At 40.3% G+C, this 24,130-nt stretch overlaps 1 protein-coding gene across 5 annotated transcripts in view; it reads right to left on the minus strand.

Moving 5' to 3' along the window:
- znf423 (zinc finger protein 423) overlaps positions 1 to 22,292 on the minus strand; it is a 258,994-nt gene extending 236,702 nt beyond the window's left edge. For all 5 annotated transcript variants that reach the window (XM_041795670.1, XM_041795671.1, XM_041795668.1 and 2 more), the window contains exon 1: positions 21,054 to 22,292. In XM_041795670.1, the coding sequence (XP_041651604.1) occupies positions 21,054 to 21,093 (40 nt within the window). In that variant the 5' untranslated portion in view covers positions 21,094 to 22,292. The remainder of the gene's footprint in view (positions 1 to 21,053) is intronic.
- Positions 22,293 to 24,130: the final 1,838 nt, after the last annotated feature.

Here is a 24,130-nt window from a genome sequence, read left to right on the forward strand (position 1 = left end):
GATAGGGCCTAAAATTGATATCCCGATATATTTTTGCTATATCCCAATACACGATATATATCGTGATACTTTGAAATGTCCTCTAAGTGGCTGTATAATGTTTAAGTTAGCCCCAAATGACACTAGTTTGGTGATAAAAACAGACTGTTCTGTCGGATTTTTAATAAAATTGTTTGCAAAAAGGGTCAAAATCAATATAAAGTCAAATTTAACACTGTTTTATTTTGAAAAGGACTTCATTCAAACTCTTACTAATAAATCAAACATACTTAAATTGTGAAATACTCTGTCTTTTATAGTGTATGGACAGTCCTGAAATGTTTTCTCTGTTATGTTTGCTATTGCTGATTATAAAATGATTATTTTCCTCACTAAGGGTGAAGCATACCTGCACAAAACTCATCAATCCTGCATGCAGCCGATGGCTAAAACCCTGCAGTCTCGTCCACCATTCAGGCTCACAGCTGTGATTATATTGGTCCTGTTATCTGTGCTGATGAATGCTGGAGCAGTTTCTGACAAGTTCATAACACGGGAGCATCTTTAGAGCTTATTTAAGTAGCTCTCCTGTGTGATTATGGGGGAAAAAAGGCTTGTTGGAGGCAGGAACTTTTTTAACTCTGTGTTGTCGTGTGTTTTGAACTAGGCTGAGATAAGGCTCTGTAGCTGTGGAGAAGTGGATCACGTTTGTCCGCTGCTGAGCCGTCTTCTCTTGACATGTACGACTCTGGCAGGGAGTTTTTAGCACAATGCTCAGGCAAATCCTGTATTCTGGGTTAAGTGTCCTGAAGCCCTGGCAGATGACAGACCCAGCACTGTTTCTCGTTGTCCGTCTCTTAACGCAGATAACTAGCCGCTAACTTGCCACGCTGCTCTGTTTACCCATAGTGTTTACCTCCTTTCTTCTCCACTGATACAAAAATGCACATGCGCAGAGGAGGGTTTTCTGGATGGACGTAGAGGTGAGCTCTCTGCTGTGAGAGACGCGTTCAGGGACAATGGGAGAAGCGAAACTCCAGCAAGAAATGCACGCTGACGGCTCAAAACTTCCACTCAATTTATACTCAGATGTCCGTGATATAGTCATTTTATACATTGTGCATGGCAAAAGCCGCGATACATTGAGTACATGCGATATATCACCCACCCCTACCTCAGACTAAATACTCCTCCTTCTCTCTCAGTTTTTCTTGACTCAGCGTCTCCTTGCACACTTGAAGTTCTTTAAAATAAAAAAAGGCGAGCATATACTGGCATCGGCTAATATGAGTTTTGAAACATCCAATACAATGCATCCCTGCTTGGAAATAAAGAGAAAAAATAAAAATGTTATCTTTTATCTCTTATACTACATTGTATTGAGAATAACTATGTCACAATCATGAATGAAACAATCAGTCTAAAAAACTCTAAACCTGCACACGCATGCATTTCAAAGTAGGAGCTGCTTATTAACACAACAAATTCACCTCTCTCAACATGTTCAGAGCAGAACGCCTGTTTTTACTCGCACACTCGCTGAAACAAGCGCAGAGTTGATGTTCAGGGCCAAACAACACAGCATGAGATTAAAGAGCCTCTCTGATCTGACATTTGTTTTTCTGTCTGTCAGAGAGAGTGTGGCGGGAAGAGGAATCAATAGCAAGAGAGACGTGAAGAGAAGAGGTAGGAGAAGAGAGAGACTGAGGAGTAAAGGGGGTACGAATGAAAAGATAAAAAAAAGAGAGGAGGAAAAAAAAGGAAATAAGGAAGGTCAGAGGAGGAGGTGAGGGGTGAGAGAGAGGTGAAGATAAAAACACCGCTGCGGAGAAGGATGAGAGGTGAAGGAGGGCAGGGAGGAGAGAGATGAGGAGTAGGACAGAGAAAGAGAGGGCAGGAGGAGAGGGAGAGCATTTCTCTGGAGTACATCGACTCTGGGGAAGGATCCAGAAATAACTGAACTAGAAGTTCCCCCAGCAGCCTCCACTCACCATTACGGACTGGGACAAACACACACATACGCCGTCCTGAGCACTTGAGTGTTGGTGTGTCCACATCGCTCTGCAATACCCTGCCTGAACACTAGTGAGCAGTGTGACTGATCTGCTTGTTCTGTCAACCAGTCCTGCCACATTTTCTGCTTGTTTGTGTACAGGATGCCATGGCAACTGAAGCAGAGCGTATCATGTTGGAGTTGGAGCAGATAAATATTGAGCAGCAGTTGATTAGACTGCAATCACTGCAAAGAGGAACAGGGAAGGAGATGAGATACACAGCCACTGAACTAGCCCAACTTGCTCGACCACTGAGAGAGACATGGATGAGATGTGCTGACAATATGTAAGGATGATGTGAAGTAGATTTGATGAACTGATTCACCATCTGCAGCCATTTATCCCATTCTAAATTACACACAATATAACACTACTCTGATACACAGTGCTACCCAGTGGACCAATCACAGTGGTTGCACAGTTGGTCTGCATTGTTTTCACGTGAAGTTGTGTTTTTGAGTATGTGAACATTAGGGAATGTGTCTGGGCTTCTGGATTGAACCTACAAGAGTATGCTATGTTGTACATTTGATGCAGAAGTATGAAGAAATTAGGCTTTAGTCATGTAAGCTCTTCAAGTTCAAAGATAAAGCTCCAGTATGAACAGGGTATCAAATTTGTTCAAGAACAGATGAGACGTATCATAGGGTATGGCAATTAGGGTGCATTGCTTATTCACCCACACACACATAAACACACACTTAGTAAACTAACAGCAGCAGTAGGATGGTTGGAGGGTAGAGATGAAGGGAGGGGCACATAATTGCCTTCTCTTGTAGTACAGGCTGGGGAGTGCTTTTTGACTGAAGACACCAATTTCACGCTAAGGCATTATTTAGCTTGATACAAAGTTGATTAGGCTTTACAGGAGGAGAGAGAAAGAGAGACAGAGAGGAAAGGGGAAATAAACAGCTTTGTGTCACGCTGTATCGCCAGCGGAAAGATTAACTTGCTCGTCATGCTCCTTCTGGGAGCAAAATATACACACGGCACGTGTGCTTGGAGTGGCTGGTGGTTTGTTTGCTTGAGAAGACGTATAATCAAGTATTTTATCCTAAATGCAAAATGTGGTTTCTAGTTTGTAAAATTACTTTTTCATTGTTCTTAGAAGTGCTGTAAAATATTCTAAAACTGGGCTTGTGTTTTGGGTCAGCCTTCTAGACTATTGGAGGATCACTGCTGGAAAGTTGAGTGGACAGGAGCAGTAAAATTATGCCAAGTAGTTTTTAAAGTCACCATATTTTTACTTCAGCCATCTGAAAAGGAGTTCACCATGGGATATAAACTCTTGCGTAAAATAAAAAAAAAAACACAGGCAGTTAGGTCAACATATAGTAAATAGTTTTCGGGCAAATTGTGGTGTTCATTTCAGATGTTAAAAGGGCTAAGCTAAGGGCAAACCAGATCTCAAATTTCCAAGTTTGAAATGGAAAAAACAGACCCTTGTTTTCTTGTATTTTTAAGAAATAATTCAAATGTCCATCCATCCATCTTCTTCCACTTATTTGGATTATGCAATCTTATATTGATAGTAAGTTGCCTTTTTTCCTACTCTCTACTGTCTGCCAAAGTGAATCAAGCCAATGGCATTAACCCTTGGAGAGACTTACTGTAGCTAAGTGGTGCATCCACATATGCAAAAAAAAAATCCTGAAATTTTCAGTGCAAGCTGCGTTTGAGAAAGCAAACAGCTTTCTGAGCTGAAGTTAGAATGCAACAGGAAATATTCAGGTCAATTCACTGAGAGCAAACAGAAAGAAGTGGTGACACTCCCTCCAAAAAAGTTCTTCCCTCTCTTGCAGAGTTCAGGTCTCTGGTTTCAGACACTTTGTTTCCAGTTGTAATTGTTTTGATTGATTTCTATCGTTTTTTTGTTTTGTTTTTTTTAAATTGGTTACATGTGTTAGGTTTTTTGTTTTACTCTTTTTTCTACATATTCTAATGTGCCTGGAAGACCCCTCTGTGAGGGTCCTCAGGGTACATATAGGGGACCCCGGGTAGACGCAGGGCTTGCTGGAGGGACTATATATACCATCTGGCCTGGGAATGCATCAGAATCCTCCAGGAAGAGCTGGGACATGTTGCTGGGAGACAGATGTCTGGGCTGGCTTACTTAGCCTGCTGCCACCACGACCTGCCCCGGAAAGGTAGAAGAAAGTGGGTGGATTTTTAATGTGTTTGCAATCTCACTGGCATTGGAAACTAGGGAAACCTCAATGCCCTTAGGAAAATAAATAAAGGCTCTAAATGAAAGTAAATTCTCTGCAAGAGGGGCACAACCATGCAACCATTTCAAGCTTTGTGTATTATAAACTGCTTCATTTTTTCTGTTCACCAGTATGTTCTACTCTGCTGCTGTTTTGATACTGTTTATGTGTCAAACTAGAGGATGTACTGTTTTAAAAGCGAAAATTGTCATTATAGGATCACACTGCAGACTGTTTCTCTGTCATTTTTATCATGTCTTGTTTCCTGAGACCCTCATTCCTCTGTTCAAAAGAGATGGTCTTCCTGTGCAGTCCATTATACATTTTTCTAGACATTTACAGGAGTGCACATATGAAAATTGCAAAAGAGAAGTTTTTAGCCAAGTTTAAGATGATTAGTGTCCACTGACAAACATGTCTACCATGTCTTTCTAATTCTTCAGTGGAATATTCATCCAAAGTGCCAAAATTAATTTTCATAAACATCAATTTGAGCTCCAGGTCAACAAGAAACAAAATCAAGATGTTATATTTCTTAGGATGATCACTGGTAGTTTAGTTTGTTAGTTTATTCTATATCCAGAATTAGCAGAACAGCTAAATTTCATATGTTGTCTTAAGGCAGGTAATTATAAAGTTAACAGTGTAGAAATGCATGTAGAAGTTTTCTTAAAATAAGTACTGTGTAGAAATATGTTTTAAAACATACAAATGTAGTTATTGACCATACAGGGGGTCAGACTAAGTCCTATTGATACAGGGGTATGAGAGGTGAAGAAGAGGAGAGGATCAAGTATGCTGGTCCCCAGACTACTGATCAACCCTGGTTCTTTGCCTGACTGAACTTCTGCTTTGTTAATTTTTGTCTGAACAGCCAAAGCACACCTCACAAATCTCACCATGCAATTTCTTATTCTCTTTATTCTCTACTACCTTCCAAACAACACAGTATTCTGTATTTATTCTGTCTAGATATAGCCATTAAGTTTTTATTAGAGACTGTGAAGACTCAATCTCTCTGTTTTAGCTTTTGTTAAAGCACAGTGCTCAAGTCACTCTGGCTATTCTGAAACTGCTAGAAGAGACACAATTGCTCTCCTGAATTCATCACATCTCTCCCTCAAAAGTTTTTTGAAGAATAAACAGAGAAAAGTATGAAGCCCCTGAAAGCTGAGGTCAAAAAATAATAATAATAAAAAAAAGCAATTCTGTGCCAACTATTTTCAAATATAAAGATATATACACAGTTTGTAAATTTGTGCACTTGGTTGCCTGAATAGTATCTGTGCCCAAAGATTGTCAAATGTGCACAGTTTTATAAACTGTGGGTATTTCATAAACGATGTGCACTGATGTCTACTGCAAATCCATACACACAGTTTACAAATTCATTAAGATATATAGTAGGTATATAGTATAGTATATAGTAGATTCAGATTGCAAATCTCCATGCACAGATTTGTAAAACATGGGTACTGAGCTGCAGACTGTCAGTAAAATTTCCATGAAATTTTTCTCATTTCTTATTTGCATGTGCAACAACAACCGCAGCAATTCTGCATCATCATGCTTCAGGAAAGCAGCAAAACCATGATAGAAGGAAATGCTTCCTCTTAAATGATCCATGAGCAGCAGGTGCATAGAGCTACATCACATTGCTTTTTATAAGTTAGAATTGTCTTCTTGGCAATTAATATCCATGCATTAGAAGGGCAGACTTCTTAAAGTGCCCTGAACAGAGGGATAGATTTTTCATACCCTCAAAAGAATACTGAATCAATCCAAGTAATTCACAGTGAATGATATTTTTTTAATCTGAACCCTATTTTCATCACTGTATTATTTCTTGTGGCAGCTCAACTTAAAAAGGTATGGAAAAAGTGACGATTCCAGAAATAAAACTGAGTACTGAATTCAGTTCACAACCTCCCTCACTCTCTGGCGCTCTCTGCCTCGCTCTCTGATTCGCTCCTGCTCTTGGTCTTGCTCCATTGTATGTCTCCCAGCAGGGCGCCCTTGCCTTTTGACTGGGAGGTGAATGGAAAGGAGTTAGAAAAACCAACTGAAGGCTCAAGCACTAAATAGAGGCATTGGTAGGTCTATAGTGGGGCACACTACAAAGACCCAGCAGAGTGTTCAATAAAGAAGGGACACAACACAAGCAGCTTGTTCTGTTGAGAAGTCCACGCTCTGAGGACAATGCACATTAGTCTGGGGCCATGAGTCTGAGTGTGGGAGTGTCTATGTGTCTGTGTGCAAGAGCTCACACACATACAATTAATGAAAACAGGAAAACCAAGGACTTCACTGTTTCAGTGGGGCTAAACAGCTGAAAATGGTTCATGCTGCAGCCGCGGCGCTGTCATGAAGTGTCTCATTTTATTGTGCTTGTTAAGAAACTTTCTTTCCGAGAAAAAGTAACTTCACTCCTCATAGTAAACAAAGAAAAACATATACTCAGTCTGAAAACCTTACTGGACTGCCTGCAGTGACTTTTGACCTGGCCTTAAGCTGGAACTCAAAAGGTTATGCGAGGTCAGAGCAGGGAGCACGAAGATCTACGAGTCCTCACATCCACAGGGTTTTCCCAAAAGTCCTTCTTTCATCAACAGCAGCGTTAGTGAGTATCAGAGTGAGCAAGGGAGGGCACAATATAAATATATTATGCATCAGCCAGGTGTGCAGAGGGGAGCTGCTAATTGCCCCCACCACTAATGTTTAATGTACAGAATAGGAGGGAGAAGGAAGAGGGGCATCTGAGAAGACGAAAGGGGGAAGAGGGAGAAGAGAATGGAAGAAGGTGTGATCGGACTTTATGTGTGAGGTTGCAGGACAGAGAGGCTACGGAGGAGATGAAAAAAAGTAGGAGACAGTTTGAATGCAAATAAAAAGTTGATTTAAATTATTATACACCTACAAGCCCAATGTCCACATTCACATCTTTTTACTGTTGTCACAGTGTGGCAAGATTTTACAATCTTTGAAAGTCCAGTCAGTTTTCAGGCAAAAATGTCAAGATTAAAATAGATCGAATTCAAAATCATGCACTGGGATAATGCATTAATAAGAATAATGTAATATCTTTTACTTAATAGTTTTAAAAAGTTTAAAATGCTCAAAAAAAAAACAGACAATAGGGGCACAATTGGTCTAGCAATTTAAGTCATGCCCCATGTTTGCAGGAGGCCCGGGATCAAGTCCGGGCTGTGGCTGATTTCCCACGTCATTCCTTTTCTCTCATCCCTCTTTGAGACCGTTTCCTCTACAATAAAGGCATAAAACCCCCCAATATTAATCTTTAAAAATGGCCAATAAACTTTTTAAAGGACAACTTTACTGACAATCTACTGCTGCTTATAACTGTTTTTTAAACTGTACGTCAGTTTAGACTAACTCTAATCTAATCTAATATTACAATGGATCATTTAGCAACATAATGAGTAAGTTCTAGATATAAGGGTGTCAACAAAAGAATTACATACTGTCAAACTGAAAACATAGAAGTAGACTTTCACAATTAATAGACTTTAATTAGTGATCATGATATTGGCCTTTCCACAATAGAAGAAGCATGACTGATGACAGTTATCTACATTTGTATGTGCTCTGCCCATGCATGAATTACAAATGTAAATATTGTCCTTTTGTCTTCTAGTGTTGACATTTAAAGAAATGTATAAGGCTATTCCCATTATGTTCACTCATATAGCATGTTCTCTATTCTCAAGCATATACACATTTTCTTTTTCATTTAACTCTCTCAACTTCTTGAGCTTCCCTTCAGTTATCTTCTCTTATCCACAAACCAGCTGCACACTCACTGAAATAAAAAAAATCATCACGATTTATTGTGTTCTCAATATTGATCAAAATTAGACCTGAATGATTTTTGAAAAAAAATACTGAATTGTGATTATTTTGATGTATACTGCAATTCCGTATATGACTTAGGGTACTGAGCATCAACTGGCAACCCGAGGGCCACATCAGACCCCCCAAAAAGCTTCCTATTTGGCCCCCAGAAGATCATTACATTCAAAAATGGAGTGAAAGAAAATGTTGTGGTTTTAAGAATAACTGGCTTTAAATCCCTTTAGCTTTTAAATCCACCAAAAAGATTAACATTCAAATAGTTTTGGAGCATTTAATTGTTTTGTTTTGTTTTTTTTACAAACAAATCACTTGTAAGCATTATTAGTTAATATTTTAAAGATATATATATATATTTTTAAATGGTTTAAGACTGGTGGAAATGTTGCAAAAATGGCTAGATAAAGTGGTGAAAAAGGGCTAGAAAGTGGCACAAAGGGGCACAAATTGTCAGGAAAAGTTGTGAAAAGAGATTAAAATGGTAAAAGAGGAAAAAGGGAGAAAAAAGTATGAAAAAACTGGTTAAAGTGGCAAAAATTGTGGAAAAAAGTCATAATAAAGGGATTTTAAAAAATGTGGCAAAATAGATGAAAAATGGAAAGAGTGGCACAAAGGGGATGAAACATGAAAGGAAAGAGATAAATGGGGTAAAAGACTGACAAGAATTGGGTTACAGGGGCAAAAAAGGGGCAAAAAGTATAAAAAATGAAAATGGCTAAAGAGTTGCACATGGGAAATAATTGGCAGGAAAGTGGCTTAAGGGGGGTTAAAAGTGGGAAAATGGGAAAAATTAGCAAAACTTAACTTCGAGGATGCAAAAATGATCAAAATGGGTTAAGAGTGGAAAAAATGTTGCAGAAATGGCCAAATATAGTAATGTAAAAGGGTTAAAAAGTGTCAAATATATTAGTAATATTGGTACTAAATCACAGTTGGGGAGGGCCCATTCTCTGGGATTTGAAAGAAAATACAAATTCTAACGAATTAATATGTTAATGAAGCCAAAATATTTATTTGATTTTTGTTTATTTGAAAGTCCGGCCCCCAGAGTCTTTGTCAGGACTTAATCTGGTTCTTGTGTAAATGTACTTGATGACCCCTGACTTAGCGTATTACACAGTTACAATATTTCCATGTTTATTCCCTTCTTAATTGAAAACAAATTAAACGATTATTATTAGTAGTAGTATAAACATGACTGATTAGCTTGATTCTTTATTATTTCTTCACAAAGAGAAATTATTCTTACATCTGTGTATGAAATGTGTGCTAGGACATCTCTACTGCAAAATATTTACATTAAAATGGTACTCCAAATGAATCTTTGACACAAAAGCCCCCTTAAAGAGACAGTGCACCTCCCACAATTTTGAAAACTGCAGAAAGACAAATTGCAATAAAATTTGGATTAATTGTTCGGCCCTCATCAAAACAATCTTGACTATCATTTAGGTCAAAACTGTGCAGTCCTTAAATGAAGCAAGGACATTGCACCAGCTGATCACCATACAGTCCTCTGTCGTGTACCAAGGCCAGTATATAAACGCCCTCATCCACTCCCACTGGCTGACTGGGATTTTTCCTGAATAATTTCTGCAACATTCTTACATCACACCACCCCAACTTCATGCAGATTTATGAGGGCGATGGCAGGAAAAATTCTTGGTGGAGTCTGAGTGAAATATTCATCCATTTGCATCACACATGCAGCTCATCCTGAAAACTTCAGGATGTTTTCAGGAGTTTTGTGCAAGTCTGAATAGGGATTATGTAATGCTCACTTACACAAGCAGGCTCATATGAAACTTAGGGCTCATGTCTACAAGGATGATCTCAATGTGGGGAGAAACTGGCCGAGGGAACTCAGGTCTTGATTGAGTAGCATGTGTATTTGTGTATAGTCACACCAGCATCGTCTTTCTCTTCTCAAAAGCTAAGGCCATAAGCATGTACTGAGCTGCACCGTGCATGTGTGCCAGTCTCCAGAGGGGTGTGTTTAGGTCCAGTGAGTTCGCAGCTGATAAACAAGGCTAGCTAAGCCGCTGCAATGGCACAGTCCTGGCCCATGACGCCCTGTTCTTACACGCGCACAACACCACCAGGCAGGCGGCTGATAAGGAGTTGTCACTGGCATATGTACACCTCACTGTGGGATTTTGCAAACACGCATACACCAACTATAACGTCCAAACTTTAAGCCCCCGGATAATATGACTTTCTCCAATCAGTTAATTCAAACAAAATCAGATTTTTGCTGCTCTATCTGATCGAAAGAGCCCTTTCAGCAAAGTTTCAAAGTAGTAGACTGTCTTGTTTTTCTCGCATGGTGCAGATTTCACAAAGGCTACAAGGATCAAGACCACTGAAATGTGATAACACAAATGCCTACGCAAATATAAAAGCTGTTCTAACAATTTTTTTTGCCTCTAAAGTCAAATAATAATTAGCAGCTTCTTAGTGCACACAAGACAAGCAGAGATTCTAAAATTAGCCCATCTTTGAAAATTGATTTTTATTCCAGTCATGACCCTAATCAAGTCAAATCAAATCACGAGATACTGAAATATTAGTGCACATCCATTCATAGATTTCCATTTACTTAGCAGGACAAACTTGTTAACAACTTGGTTCAAAAACAGGAATTTGTTTTGAACAGCTTATTTCTTGACTGGCACTCACTTTAAAGCTGGTGAACTCTTGCATAACTCAAACATATTGATTTTTGGAAGGCTAAGAGTTATTCATAACTAGGAGCTTGGCTGGTCCAGCTAACAGACTGGCAGGTTGTAGCTGTTTGTCAAGAGGCACAAACCAACACAATTCAATCCAAATTTAGAGAAGAGGATAAAAAGGCATCTCTCCAGCAGAGCCAAAAGCAAAAGAATGAAAGTGTGCTTTTAGATTTGGTTTTATAACAGGCAATGTATGAGAAAGCTTAACATTAGGAGGCAAAGCGTTCCTGGTAGAAAGCCTTGGTTGTCCCTGATGCTCAACTTTGACCTCAGGATAGTCAGAAGAAACTGCTCAGTGGATCTGAGGGATGAGGTATTAGGTTTGAAAAGGTCAGAGAGATAAGAAGGAGACAACCCATTTAAATATTCATACATTTTTTATGCATCAAAAAACATTTTAAAATCTGATAGTAGGGAGCCAGCAGGGGGAAAAGGCTAAAATGAGGCCAATGTAACAGAAAGAGTTACTGAATTTAACTGCTGATCCATTTTAAAATCTTCTACATTATCACATGGTGTTTTTTGCAGGGGGTTTAAGAAAGGGTCCAAGAGGGGGCAGGTCCACACAAGGGGCCTGCCTCAGCTCCACAGTATTGCCCATTTTCTGAATGACCAAAACTTAACTGGGACAGCATTTTTCAATATGGTGAGGCTTCAAGAGTACTCTTCATAAACCAAAGAGGGGCCTCAATGGGACTACATCCATGTTTTATACAATCTAAGACAGAAACATCACTAGAACTCGATGGAGGGCACATATATTCCATCAAATCCCTCAGGAGGAGCTGGAAAACATTGCTGGGTAGAAGGATGTCCGGGTTGACTTACTTTGCCTGCTGCCACTGCGACCCAACCCTGTATAAGTGGGAGAAGAAGGATGGATGGAAGCTAATGTGGCTGTGTTTGTTGTGCTTCCTTCTTCTGGTCAGCTGGCTATTGTTCTGTTCCAATTAATAATCCTGCTCTTACCTGCTCAACTGTTCCGGTTGTTCCCCTCACCGAAAAGAAGTTTTGATCAGAAATTATGAGCATGTTTACAATCTCAAGCCAGAAAGGCTCTGATCATCTTCTTAGTAGGTTGGAGAGGGAAATATCACTCTCAAAACACCACAGGCTAATATGTGAAGATACTTTCTAAGAGCAGACCTTTTTTGCTTCTACAAAAAGAAAGGCAACAATGGTTTCACAATTAACTAAACCGATCACCCTCCATGAAAATGAGCCCTGAAAAGACAGCATCTACATAGAATTCAGCTCTCATTTGCACCTGTGCTTATTGACCTACTCTACTAAGTGCTGTTCTATTGAAATGCCTAGTAATTGGGATATAATTGGGTGCAGATCTACATGAGTAAAATTATATTCATAGCATGTTACTGCTGGGCTCCACCAATCAACAATTACAACAGCTTGTTTTTTCTTGCAAAAAACACCCAAACTCAAATCCACCCCCTGCTGAGGAGTCAATGGAATCCTAACAAAGCTCTCAAAAAGCCATTTAATGGTTGAGTGAGCTTTAATGCAAAGCCAATACCAGCTTTTATACAGGAGTAACTCAATGTGGCCGTACACACACTGTTCACACTATATTCTAACAGTTTGTAGCAGCACAAACAAAAAGATAAGCTGCCAAATCTTTCATTCAAATAAAGGCAAAAAAGGTATTTATGGTGCTTTGTGACATTCACGCGCTCAGATGTACCTGCAGAAAAACTCTCTGTTGCCTTCAAGTAATCCAAGCCACATGTGGAGGGTCTGTGTGTTTTATAAGAGCCAGTCGCCCTATGAAAGTCTGTGTGCTCTGCCAAAGGATGACATTAAACTGTGCTAATAGTAAAGCCAGATGGGGAGAGGGAGGCAGAGTGGGGAAGAAGAAAAGGAAGAGAGTGAGAAAGGGGAGAGAACTGAGAGACACAGTACTGCACTGTAGGCACAACGCCGTCTTTTTGATGCATGTGTCAGACAATACTGGGCTCCAGTATGACCAGTAACACTCTTCAACCTCACATACATAACTATAAGAAGCGGTCAAAGGAATCTGACTTTTATAGAAATGCTCAAATCAGATTCAGCAGCCACCAGATTGGCCTATAAGTTGATGACATTTCCGTCACAATTAATTTTTACCCACGTTTGGAGGGTTGGCGGTTGTTAATTTCAAGTCTTGAGCAGTTAATTGACAATAACTTTAACTCCAGGCAATGAATAATTACAATCCCAGAGTTTCCTATTACATTGAAATCCCATACTTACACAAAGTATCTTGCAGCCCGAACAGTGAAAAGATTTCAGCTACTTAAAAAAGCATTAGTTAACATCTGATTGATGAAAATATATGACTACTTTAAAAGTACCTTGGGCTGTTTTTATTATTACAACACACTTTCTCCATTTAAAATGCCAAATAATAGAAATTTCTTATTTCATTTCTTACATATCAAATATAAAAACAATTATTATTTTAAAGTAATGGTTCTCAACAGGTAGATCGGGACCAAAAGCTGTTTTCAGAGGGTTGTGAATATGTGCCAGCGGCCAAGGAAAAAAAAGCAACAAAAATTCATAATGTATGGAAGCCCAAAGTGGACATACATTCATATATATTTTCTTTCACTTATCTTTGTCATGATAATGGGTAAATTTTGGTTCCTCCCTCGAGATCATGACTTTTCTGCCTGGTTATTTTGGGAAATCAAAGGTGGGTTTTCCATGATAATGTGTCATTTCTTGAGATCTCTAGAAAACAATCAAAATGCACAATGTATGCATGCATATCTCTACTGGTAAATTGTTCCTTTAAAAGAACTTGTTAGAAATAGTGCATTAGTCATTGAAAATACAGAGCTTCAGCAGGGAAACAATTAGAGGCAAGAGTACTGATTTAATTATTTACAGATGGTTCTTAGACCACGGTCACAGACCATTGTTATTCATCTTTCACTTAAAACAAGTGAGTCCTCCAGGAAAACGCATCTTCAACAGTTTTATAAGCTGCTGTAGAGGATATGCAGCTCAAGAAAAGCTGAACCAATCCATAGCAGCACTAACCTTGCAAAGCAGATGAATTCGCCCATTTCTGTGTTTCTCACTTGTGAATCCGTCTTGTAAAAGAACAGTTTGGGCCCGGTTAAGAAAGTGACAGGACCAATCAGCGTCAAGGGGCAGTACTTTCGGGCACGGCGGAGTCGTGACCTAAGCAAGCAGCAACATACAGCTCTCTATGGAGTTTAATCCTTGGTTACAACGTTGCGTGTTTTGTTGCTCTGATTGGCCTGTAAAGATGTGACAGACAGAACTTTCATCCAATCACCCTTCGAGTTTTTCTTTCACAGTCTATGGGAGGTTTTCCTGATGGATGCATGAAACAAATCCATCTGGCATGTCAGGTTATAACAGCACATAGCCTGTGATAAAGCCCAGCACAGACTAAGATGCCCTGCAAAGCAGTCACATGCACATAATGTTGCTGTTACAGACCTCAAACTTAAAGAGGAGATAACCCAGGTTAAACTGAATGATGTGCTTATTAACTGCAAACACTGGCTCTGCTCTTTAAGACAGAGAGTGAAACATACAAAAGTGTCAGGTCTGTTGTCTGTGTCAAATCCAAGTTCACACCATCGTGGCTGGTGGGTTGCTCTATCAGCATGCAGTACAACCAAATGCAAAATGTTTAAACCGGTTATGTTGGTACTACAAAAATCCATTTTGTGTAATACCAGTGATGATATTGAAACTGGTCACAGCCCAATGCTTTCACTCATGCAAAACATCCTAAAAATTTCAGTGAACTTCACGTCTGAGCTTGAACAGCCAAATTTCTCACCCTGACTTTATCGTGAAATTTCAAAAAGAGCTCTTGTAGAATTTCTTCATTGGGTCGGGCTAATATTTGAATGAAGCTGGTAATATTAAGAAGGAATCACTGCGAGTTAGCGGGAGGGGGTGAAATATCCTATGACCAGTGTACAACCAGTGCTGCCTTTTTGCAAGTAATAAAACTGCTTCATTATGTTTTCTGCAGGCAGAGTGTTCTTCTCTGCTCTTTAGTTTAGACTGAATTATTTCAATTATGCAGCATTTATATGAAGGTAAAAACTCTTGTCTTATTTGACTGATGAATGAGACACTTAGAATGATATTAGGTGCAGGATGTTTGATATTTTCTATAAATTTGCAAGACTGCATGCATGAAAAAGGCTTATGACTGTAAGGGCCAGTGTGAACAGCAGCTACAATATTGAGATCCCATAAGGCAGCTAAAAACCAGTAAAATGTTATTTTCATTGACAGGCTGTTTACAGAGAAAATAAACATTCACAGCCAGGGTGCAGGGTGGTGGAACCAAAGAAACTGTAAAGAAGTAGAAGAGGGAACAAGAGAGAAAGAGCAGTTCATACAGAGAGAATGCGATGGAGCAAGGATGAGATTGAGTGGAAATGATGCCATTAGCCCTGAAGAGCTCGGCTCAACACAAGGCGAAAGCGAACCAAAGCGTCCTCTCTCTGCCTTCCTGGTCAAAGAGCTCATTTAGCTCCACTGTCTTTTAACAACACTTTAAACAAACCAAAGAAATGCTAAAAAGCAAGTGCCCCTGGCCCCCCTCCTCCGGTCTTCCCTGCTCTCCTCCATCTCCCTGTCATATGCGCTCAACTCCCATTTAATGTCCTGCAAATGAAGCGGATTTATTAATGTGTAATTAAGTAATAATCATCACTACATAATGCATGAGAGACTCGAGGGGCTGAGAGCTGAGAGAGAGAGAGGGAGAGATAGGATAGTGAGGCTGCCGGAGCAGGCAGAGAAGGAGATTTTTACCGCCTCGCCTCGCTAAAGACACACATTAAAAACGGCTTAATCCACTGAAATAATATTTTGATAAGAGAGAAGCGGCGCTCCCTCATTTCTTCCCCCCTGCTCACCCCTCCTTTTCTCTCATCCCATCAGCTAGTTTCATGGCCCATCACTGCACAATTAGTCCTTGTTCAATTAACAAACTGCAATTAGTCAAGTCCCCTCACTGTTAACAAGACCTAATCACTATAAAGACTGGACTGGTTTAGTAAATGAATCAGAGGAACTTAGCCACAGCAATGTTAACAGTAATAATGTCATCTTTAATGGCTGCTTTTATCCATGCGGCCTCACTGTTTCATTCAGTCACTCGTTAAATAATGCAACTCTATAAAATTACTCTAATTTCTGTTGTCGAAATTAATTACATTTAAATGTCCAAGAAAACAAATGTAAACACGTCAGTAAAAAATGAATCAAATGTAACCCGTACTGTCAGCCTTCACAGAGAATACAGAGGGAAAAGAAATTAACAAAAACATATAGAAATGAAAAACAACAAGACCCTGAAAATAACCATGTATTAGTTAATTTCACATTCAACCATGTGGTTTACTTTAGAACCCTGCATGTCATCAATAAATATCACACTTAGCAATAAAAGCACAAAAATAAGATCCTGTATTATGACATTTGTTTGAATTTGGCTGTGATAGAGGCTGGACTGTGATTGAGTTTTACAAATAAGTCTGGGTTGATACTAAAAAGTCTCACTTTGATCGGCTCATGTACCAATCTTAGTGAGAAGTTTGGCTTTTAAGATAGCATTTGACCTCAGGCAAACTGCTGTCTACTTCAAAGTACGTCTAAAGTCTGTGGCAACGAAAAGCAGCAGTACAAAGGCTGAATGTATGGAAGCATCTCAAAAAAAGGCTTGTAGCCGAGTAGAAGTGCGTGGCACTGCAAGGTGCACAGGGAAGCTGTAGCCAAAACATACAAAAAGCAGGCTGAGTAGCTGCATCAATTTAAATTAAAGTCATGAATCAGTTGGGGCTCAAAAAACTTGGATGCGATTGTCAGGCCATTTTACGCCTGAGTCAAAAGTGCAGCAGATAGTACCTGTTAGAGTTAAACATAGCTATCTGCAGATATGAACACTTCTTCCAATACTAACAATCAATACAACATCTGTGAATATCTATGCCTGTGTTGGCTGAAAATATCTGCGATGTGTACTAATAAGTTTGTGGGGTTCTAGACGGGACCGACAGAACTCTGTCAGCTGAAGTCTTTTTTGTTCATCCTTATTCCTTGAAGTTTAAAGTATGTTGTAAGGACCAAATGTTGCTTCCTTGTTCATCCTTAAACCATAAAATATGTCTTAAAGTCTGAAGTTTTAGATTTGAACTACATTTATGAATTAGTAACGTTATCGGCATTAATATCTGCTAAAACGAATTTGTTAATGTTGGCATATCAGACATCATCTGCATTCCTAGTGATATATGATTATAATTAATTGAAAGAGTTAGATACCAAGCAAAAATTAAACCAAAAGTGGTTTGCAAATGTCCATCCATCCATCCATTTTCTATACCCTTATTCCATTCCAGGTCGGGGGGGGGGGGGGGTTGGAGCCTATCCCAACTGTCACTGGGCAAGAGGCGAATGGTTTGCAAGTTTTGCAAATGTGTGCCAGGAAAAAAAAAATATGTGGCAAAACTCTATTATGAATAAAAGCCATAAGTGGACATACTAAACATCTATACATTTTTACAGGTTTTCTTGTGATGGTGGGAAAATTTGTGTCTTCCTATCAAGATTTAAACTTGTCAGTCCCCTTTTCCTGCATAATACAGCTGGTTTTCCCAACATAATTAGGAAATTCCTCAACAAACTGCCAAATTTCCATAATATCCTGGGGAAAAATGAAGTGAAATAAAACAAACGCGTACTTGTATTTCTGTAAACATTTGTAAAAACAAATGTATTGTGTTCCATCTCTTATGTTCCATTTATGGTCCAAACTGAAGGGGTTGAACATTTTGAAGAATTTGGATCGTGATTTCTCGTAATGAAGTGGAGGTGGCTCCTCATGCTCAGCCAGATGAGAACCACTATACTAGAGGATAGTAGCCGTCATACTGTATCAGAAGTAAAGCATAGATGATGTATGTAAAGCTCTGAAGTGTGTCCATGTTTTCACTGTTAAACAAAAAAAATGGTGAGCTGCTTTCTAGATTATTAGCAAGGTTAGAAAAAGGTCCAAAGCTGAAAGCAGGCACAGTGCCACCTAGTATAGCAGAGTCACACATAGTTTCATGGACTCTCTTCAGTTGCTTGTCTACAGGGACAAAGACAGCAGTCCAGTTTAACTTAACTGGGCAATGTAACTGAATGACAAGATATCTACATAACTCATCAGCCATAAATCTCCTATCCAGAAGAAAGACATCCTCTCCAGACCTGGGCTTCTCTGACTCACAACTAAAGTAGGAGATGGATGAGGTGGGACTTTGTTTTTGTTTTGGCATGCCTGGCTGGCCAATGAGTCTGTAAGCCAGCCAGCCAGTCAGAGTTGGGTGAGCAGGTGAAAGACAGAAGAACATGAAAACACAGATAATCCCCCGACACTGCTCACCTCATCCTGGCCTCAATGGCTCCCTCCCCCCCTGCCCACTCACCTGCTCAGTGCCAGTGTGCTGCCCCCCAAACACCTCTCCTCTCACTCCCCTTTACCCTTCAACCCCCCTTTTCTCCTCCATCTCTATCTCTCTCTCCTCCTATCTTCCCTCAATCCTAGGTCTTGCCAAGCTGTCAGTGGGGCAAGGTGTGGAGGGAAGATAGCAACACGCATGTACACACAAGGACGCATGAGCACACATAAACAAAACACATGGTGCTTATGCAAGCTCCACTACAAGGGCTGCGTTACCTTTGCTGCACACATACACAGACACGCACTGCGAGTGGTGGTCGTCCGCCTCAGCTTTGCTTCGCTCTGCTTCGCTTGGCTGCCTGACTAAAGCTAAGCTCTGGTTATCCAGGCTGCCGAGACCAGGCTGTCTTAGTGGCACACACACTCACAAACGCACGGACACACAAGGCGTTCATGTCCATGATGCGTGCAAAACACAACCAACATGAGCTTAGACACTACCGCAGAATGCAATAACAGCAACATTCAACCACGTCTTACACATACTGATGAAGGAGAAAAAACAACTTCAAATTCAAGTTGATTCCCACTTCATTTGTATGGCTGAGATGTGGATCTTGTTGCCCCCTGCTGCAGTGTGCTTGATGCCCAGTGCTTTTTGTCAGTGAACAAATCAGCTAATGTGAATGTGTGAATCTTTCAACTGCTGCTCTTTGAAAGTCTGTTTATACCTAAGAAATTGCTGAAAACATTAATTTTGACAAACAACTTAGACCAAGATTAAGGCTCACATTTCTAAAGGTAAAAAGGACTTATTTTGCACCAAAAACATAAACACAAATTGCAGCAATCATTCATTTTTCTTTTCAGATATTTGAAAGGAAAAAGGAAATAAAGGCTGGATGAAACACATGGGGAGGTAAAATCTCCATTGCTAATGATTCACTTTTACCTGAGGAAAAAATAAATTATATCGCAATCATAAATGCATTGAATCTATTACACAGATATGCAGTCATTTGTGCATGTGCGCATTATTCAGCATATTTACACTCTTTTGCTGGCTATGATAATGCCAGTTCTTTATCTCGTCTGGTAAGGAAAGAGTGTGGGCTCAACAGATTCTAACACAGATAAGTATCACACTTTCTGTTTTGAAACACAAGTGGCATACCATGAATGGTTTTGGACTTTTTTAATGCCTGTTACATTTATGCTTTATATGATTTCCATCTGACGCATAAAGAGCTGTTAATATCTACCAACAGATTCATGTTTTAACCTCAAGTTCATAATCTTTAACACATTTCAAGAACGGCTGGATGTAGTGATGAAAATCAGCTCTGGATTAAATGCGAAAGCAGTGGAATCTCACAATTACTACACTACTTTCAATCACACCCTCTTCACGACAATAATGCTGTTATTTAACCAGGCTATGACCTGCTTTCCTTCACATTATTCCTAAATCAGTAAACATCACCACCACAAATATTTCTCTCATCAAAGATAGGATGCACATCTATAGTCATTTCTGTGCAGTGAGTAAGAGGCCTCTTCCACTTCTGATGAACTGAATCCCTACCAACCTCAGCGGAAACTTAACAACCTGCAGGAGATGCCAAAAATCTTGGAATGAAAATCACAATAAAGTGAGCCCCCAATTTTAACAACTGTCAAAAACCTTCCCAAATAACCACAGAAAGGGAAAGCCTATATGTTGGAGGAAATGGGGGAGGGGGTGGCAACCACATGGCCAGCCCGCCCCGTTGCCCATCTGGGTCCCATAAAGGAAATATGGAAGCCAGGACCACCACATGCCCTCATGCATGATGCCCACTCACCCATGCACTACTATGAATACTACTTCATAGTGAATGGTAAAACTGGGGTCTGCTTTTGTAAAAAATAATACCTCTTCAGCAGAGGGGGATTTAGTTTCTATACATATGAACTTCCCTAAACTTTAGGAAAAAAAATCCTCTGTGAATACAAAAAGTAGCCTTTGATATTTTTAAGCTAGTAGGGACCCCTAAAATATTTCCTGGAATCATTTAAGTAAGGGTGATAATGATTTTCAGATTTAAAGCTTAAAAAATGATTATTTGCTCTAAAATTAAAATAACATGGGCTTGTATACAGGAACTGATTGGGGGTCATGCAGTCAAATAAACTTCAACATAGCAGCAGTGGGATCACAACATGGGAATGATCAAGATTAGGCTGTATGGACCCATTAACTGGATGAATTACATTAAGATGATCTAAAAGCACAGCCCATGCTGTCAGAAAAAACGATACACCAGAGTATCATCTTTCAGGGTCTGACAGTGTACAGCAGCTAAGTGAAAACAATTAGCCGTGTGGACCTGCGGACTGAGAAATTTAAGATGCACTTCACTAAATGCTGATTTCTGACGGGGTGGTGATCGTGTGAAGCAATGGGCTAAGTAAGAAGTAAGCTGCATTTAAAGTAAAGGCTACTCTTTCCTTACATTTTCATCCCTAAAGCTGTCGTGGCAGATTTAAACAATTACATGACCCGCAGAAAAAGTGCACAGGCTAACTGTTAAGGTAAGGGGCACTAATTTACCGCTTCTGCAGGACTACTCAGAGTTCTAGGAACTCATTCATAGGAAATACAATTCAATTAGCTATCAGGGTAAAGAGTTTCAGTTAAAAATCTTGTTCGAGGTTTTGCATTTTCTCCAGAGAGAAGAGTTTGTTAAATTTGGTAAAAAACGTGTCAGTTTCTTACCTTTGACGGAGCGCGGTTTCGCCTGTTTTCGTCTAGACATCTCTGGTCTCGAACTGCCTTTAATTTATTTTTTTATTCTCTGGTTGTTTTTTTGCTCCGTTCCGCGTTTTCGGATAACCATTCAGGCTGACACTGTCGCGTTATCTTCCTCCTTCTCCAACACTTCGCCGCTGCTTCTTCGCCTGTTGCAATGCGGCAGCTTCAGTCTGTGAATGGGGAAACAAGCCGTGAGTCCAACGACAACAAACCAAACACACCGGGAGAGAAGCGGCTGGGAGCGACCCTCGGTTCCTCTGCTGCGGTTTCTTTCCTGAAGGTTGCTGGGGCTCGCGCAACCTGTAGAATAAACGGGACTAACTTCCCGTAGGTATTCTCCTTTTCGACGTTACAGCGTACACCGACGCTGCGAGCTTTGGTTTCTTGCTTCTACTCTTCTCCCCGCACGCGCTTTGCTGTCTCCGGTGCAGCCCAGGCGCTCGTGCCTCCCCGACTTCTTCCAGCACTTTCAGACCGCGGCGCGAGCTGCCAGCCACGCGCGCAGCAAACACCTGAGCAGCTCCCGCGCCGTGTTGAGAAAAAGTGACAGCGGCACCGTCCGAGTGAGAGGTGGCGGTGCCACAGAGGTACGTGACGGTCCAGGTGATGAGAAGCGGCTGTGAGTGATCTGGGAAATTGCTTTCAAATGAAACGTGGCTTCTTCCACCGCGCTCCTCGCCTCTCCGTCTGGGTTTATTGAGTTTATCGAAACTATTTCAGTCTATGTCGATTTTCTTTTCCCTCCAGAAAAGCGGCACCGACCCGAACCGACCAGTCTCCTGTGTTCCGTCCCGCTAATCTACTCTAGGCAGTGGAGGTGTTGGTCTGGTGGCATGGACATAGCGCTCTTCCCCTGCATCTTCACCCCGAGGGGAATAGGCTACTGCTTTTACTACCCACGCTTTCTTTTTGTTAATATTTCTCAATGCCCTACCGGCGTTAATAATAGCAGCCTAATATTGCTAACAGTCTAACCCTTCGCTAGCCTCTGTCTCCCTGCTTTTTCTTTGTCCTGACTCTGGCTACCAGTCTCCCTCCTCCTCCTCTGCCTGCCTCTGCTGGCGGGGCTGCGGCGCAGACACACATAATAAAGCCAAGGCAGGCAGTGCTTGGCTGGAAATGTAGCCGCGTCCCAGCAGGGGGATGTGAGAGAAGGGTCCCGGCGGGGGAGCGCTCTGATCCCGCAGGGAGCAGCTCGGCACAGCCCGGGTTGGCTGAGGCAGAGAGGCAGGAGAGAGGCAGGCTGGGCTGACGGAGAGAGAGGGGAGGCAGAGGAGAGAGTTAGGCAACAGCGCCTAGCCGTGGCCGACTCATGCAACTACAACAGGGACTCGGAGAATACAGAGGGAGGAGAAAGAGGGAAAATATGGACTTGGATTAAAGTAGGATGTGGAAGATGCTCAGAAGTTAAAACATGCAGGAAATGGGCCCGAAGTCGAACAGTAAAATTAGGATTATTGAACAGATTATGTCACTTGGTCCTTATGTTTATATCCGCAGTTTTACTGTTGGGCAATGGAAGGCGATTGCCTGGGGCCTCCTGCACCAAGAGGCCTCAAGGAAGAGAAAAAGGTGCATCCAATAAGAGCTAAACATTTTTAAAAAATGGTTGAAATTATTAAGATGGGTATCTGGAATGTAAAGACATACCTAGAGTGAATAAAAAGGTATTTGAATAGAGTTTAACGGTATAAAAATCCATGAGACTGACCCCTGGACCTCAGCAGTGTTCAAGCCCCTGACAAAGCCCCACTTTATCTTTATAGGCAAATTATAGCAAGGCAGATCTATGGAGAAATATTGAATCCATGAAATAATGGATTACTGCGTGTAATAATTGCATCAAATGAGTAAATAAAAAGAACATGGTTTGTGGCAGAAGAACGAGTAGTGTGCAAACTGCGTATTTCTGTAGACTACACCATGCCTCGAGACATGCAAATCTATTAAGATGTGAAGACTTTGAAGTATACTGCTGCTCCTGTAAGAGGCAATGAGCAAGTACTGTTTAATCATATTTGGTCATGTTGGTCTGTGGCTTTTTTTTTTTTTTCTTTTTTTACTGCAAAATGCTTCAATATATTTTCTTCACTTGCAATGATTGCTTTAAGCAAAATAGAAAAGGGCCTTCAGATTTCTAAAACCATGACTGGATATAGGCTAATTTACTGTGGCACAATGTTATCAGGTTTCAGTATCATTTACAAGACCCAATGATGGTGACAATGTTTTATACCCAGGTTCTTTTTTTGTGCATTTCCCCTCTTTTGAGTGTCTTAGTTAACTAGGTGCAGAACATGTTCCTTTATTTTGCACATTCCATTACAGCTGGCTGCAGATGACAACACCAAAAGCCGCAGTGCAAACATGAACTTCATTAAGTACAAATATCTTTATTCAATAGTAAAGAACTGCTGCATTAGTTTTAATCTGAAAATTTCTTTTGCCCTCTCTTCAAGAACTTTTTGCACAATCATTGGAAACAATTTCCTGGGCTTTCACTACATTTTCCAGCTTTTTGAAGGAGAAACTTCCAGTAAAGTCATGCTCAAGGAGATGCAATTTTTGGTCACAAATTATGGTAAACAAAAAAAATCTAAATTGTCCATTTTTAAACTGAGGAAGCTGTTGCACACCTCTACCTACATGGATACAAGTTTGACCATCTAGACAGGCATGGTGGAAAGTCAGAATAACTTCAGTTAATTTTAAAAATTGCTTGAAACAGCAAATCAATTGTTTTTCCTAAAATGTTGTGGGTGATTTTGTGAAAAGAAATAATCAATTTGTTGTGCACTTTAATTAGATGAGCAGATCCCTTCAATGCAATTAAAATCTTAACCTTTCTTTGTCGGTTAATGTCTTTTAGGCAGCACCTTTAATAACTAAGCATTTTAGCCTTCTTTAAGGTGTTCAGCAGCATGATTTAAGACAGTGAAACTCAAAATGATTAGACGGGGAAATCACAGGCCAGGAAGTCTAATACGCTGCAGTCCAAATGCAGGCACACGTTTGAGTTTGATATTTACAGTGTCTTTTTT

The sequence above is a fragment of the Cheilinus undulatus genome, linkage group 9 (genome assembly GCF_018320785.1).
Source record: "Cheilinus undulatus linkage group 9, ASM1832078v1, whole genome shotgun sequence".
Taxonomy (NCBI): domain Eukaryota; kingdom Metazoa; phylum Chordata; class Actinopteri; order Labriformes; family Labridae; genus Cheilinus; species Cheilinus undulatus.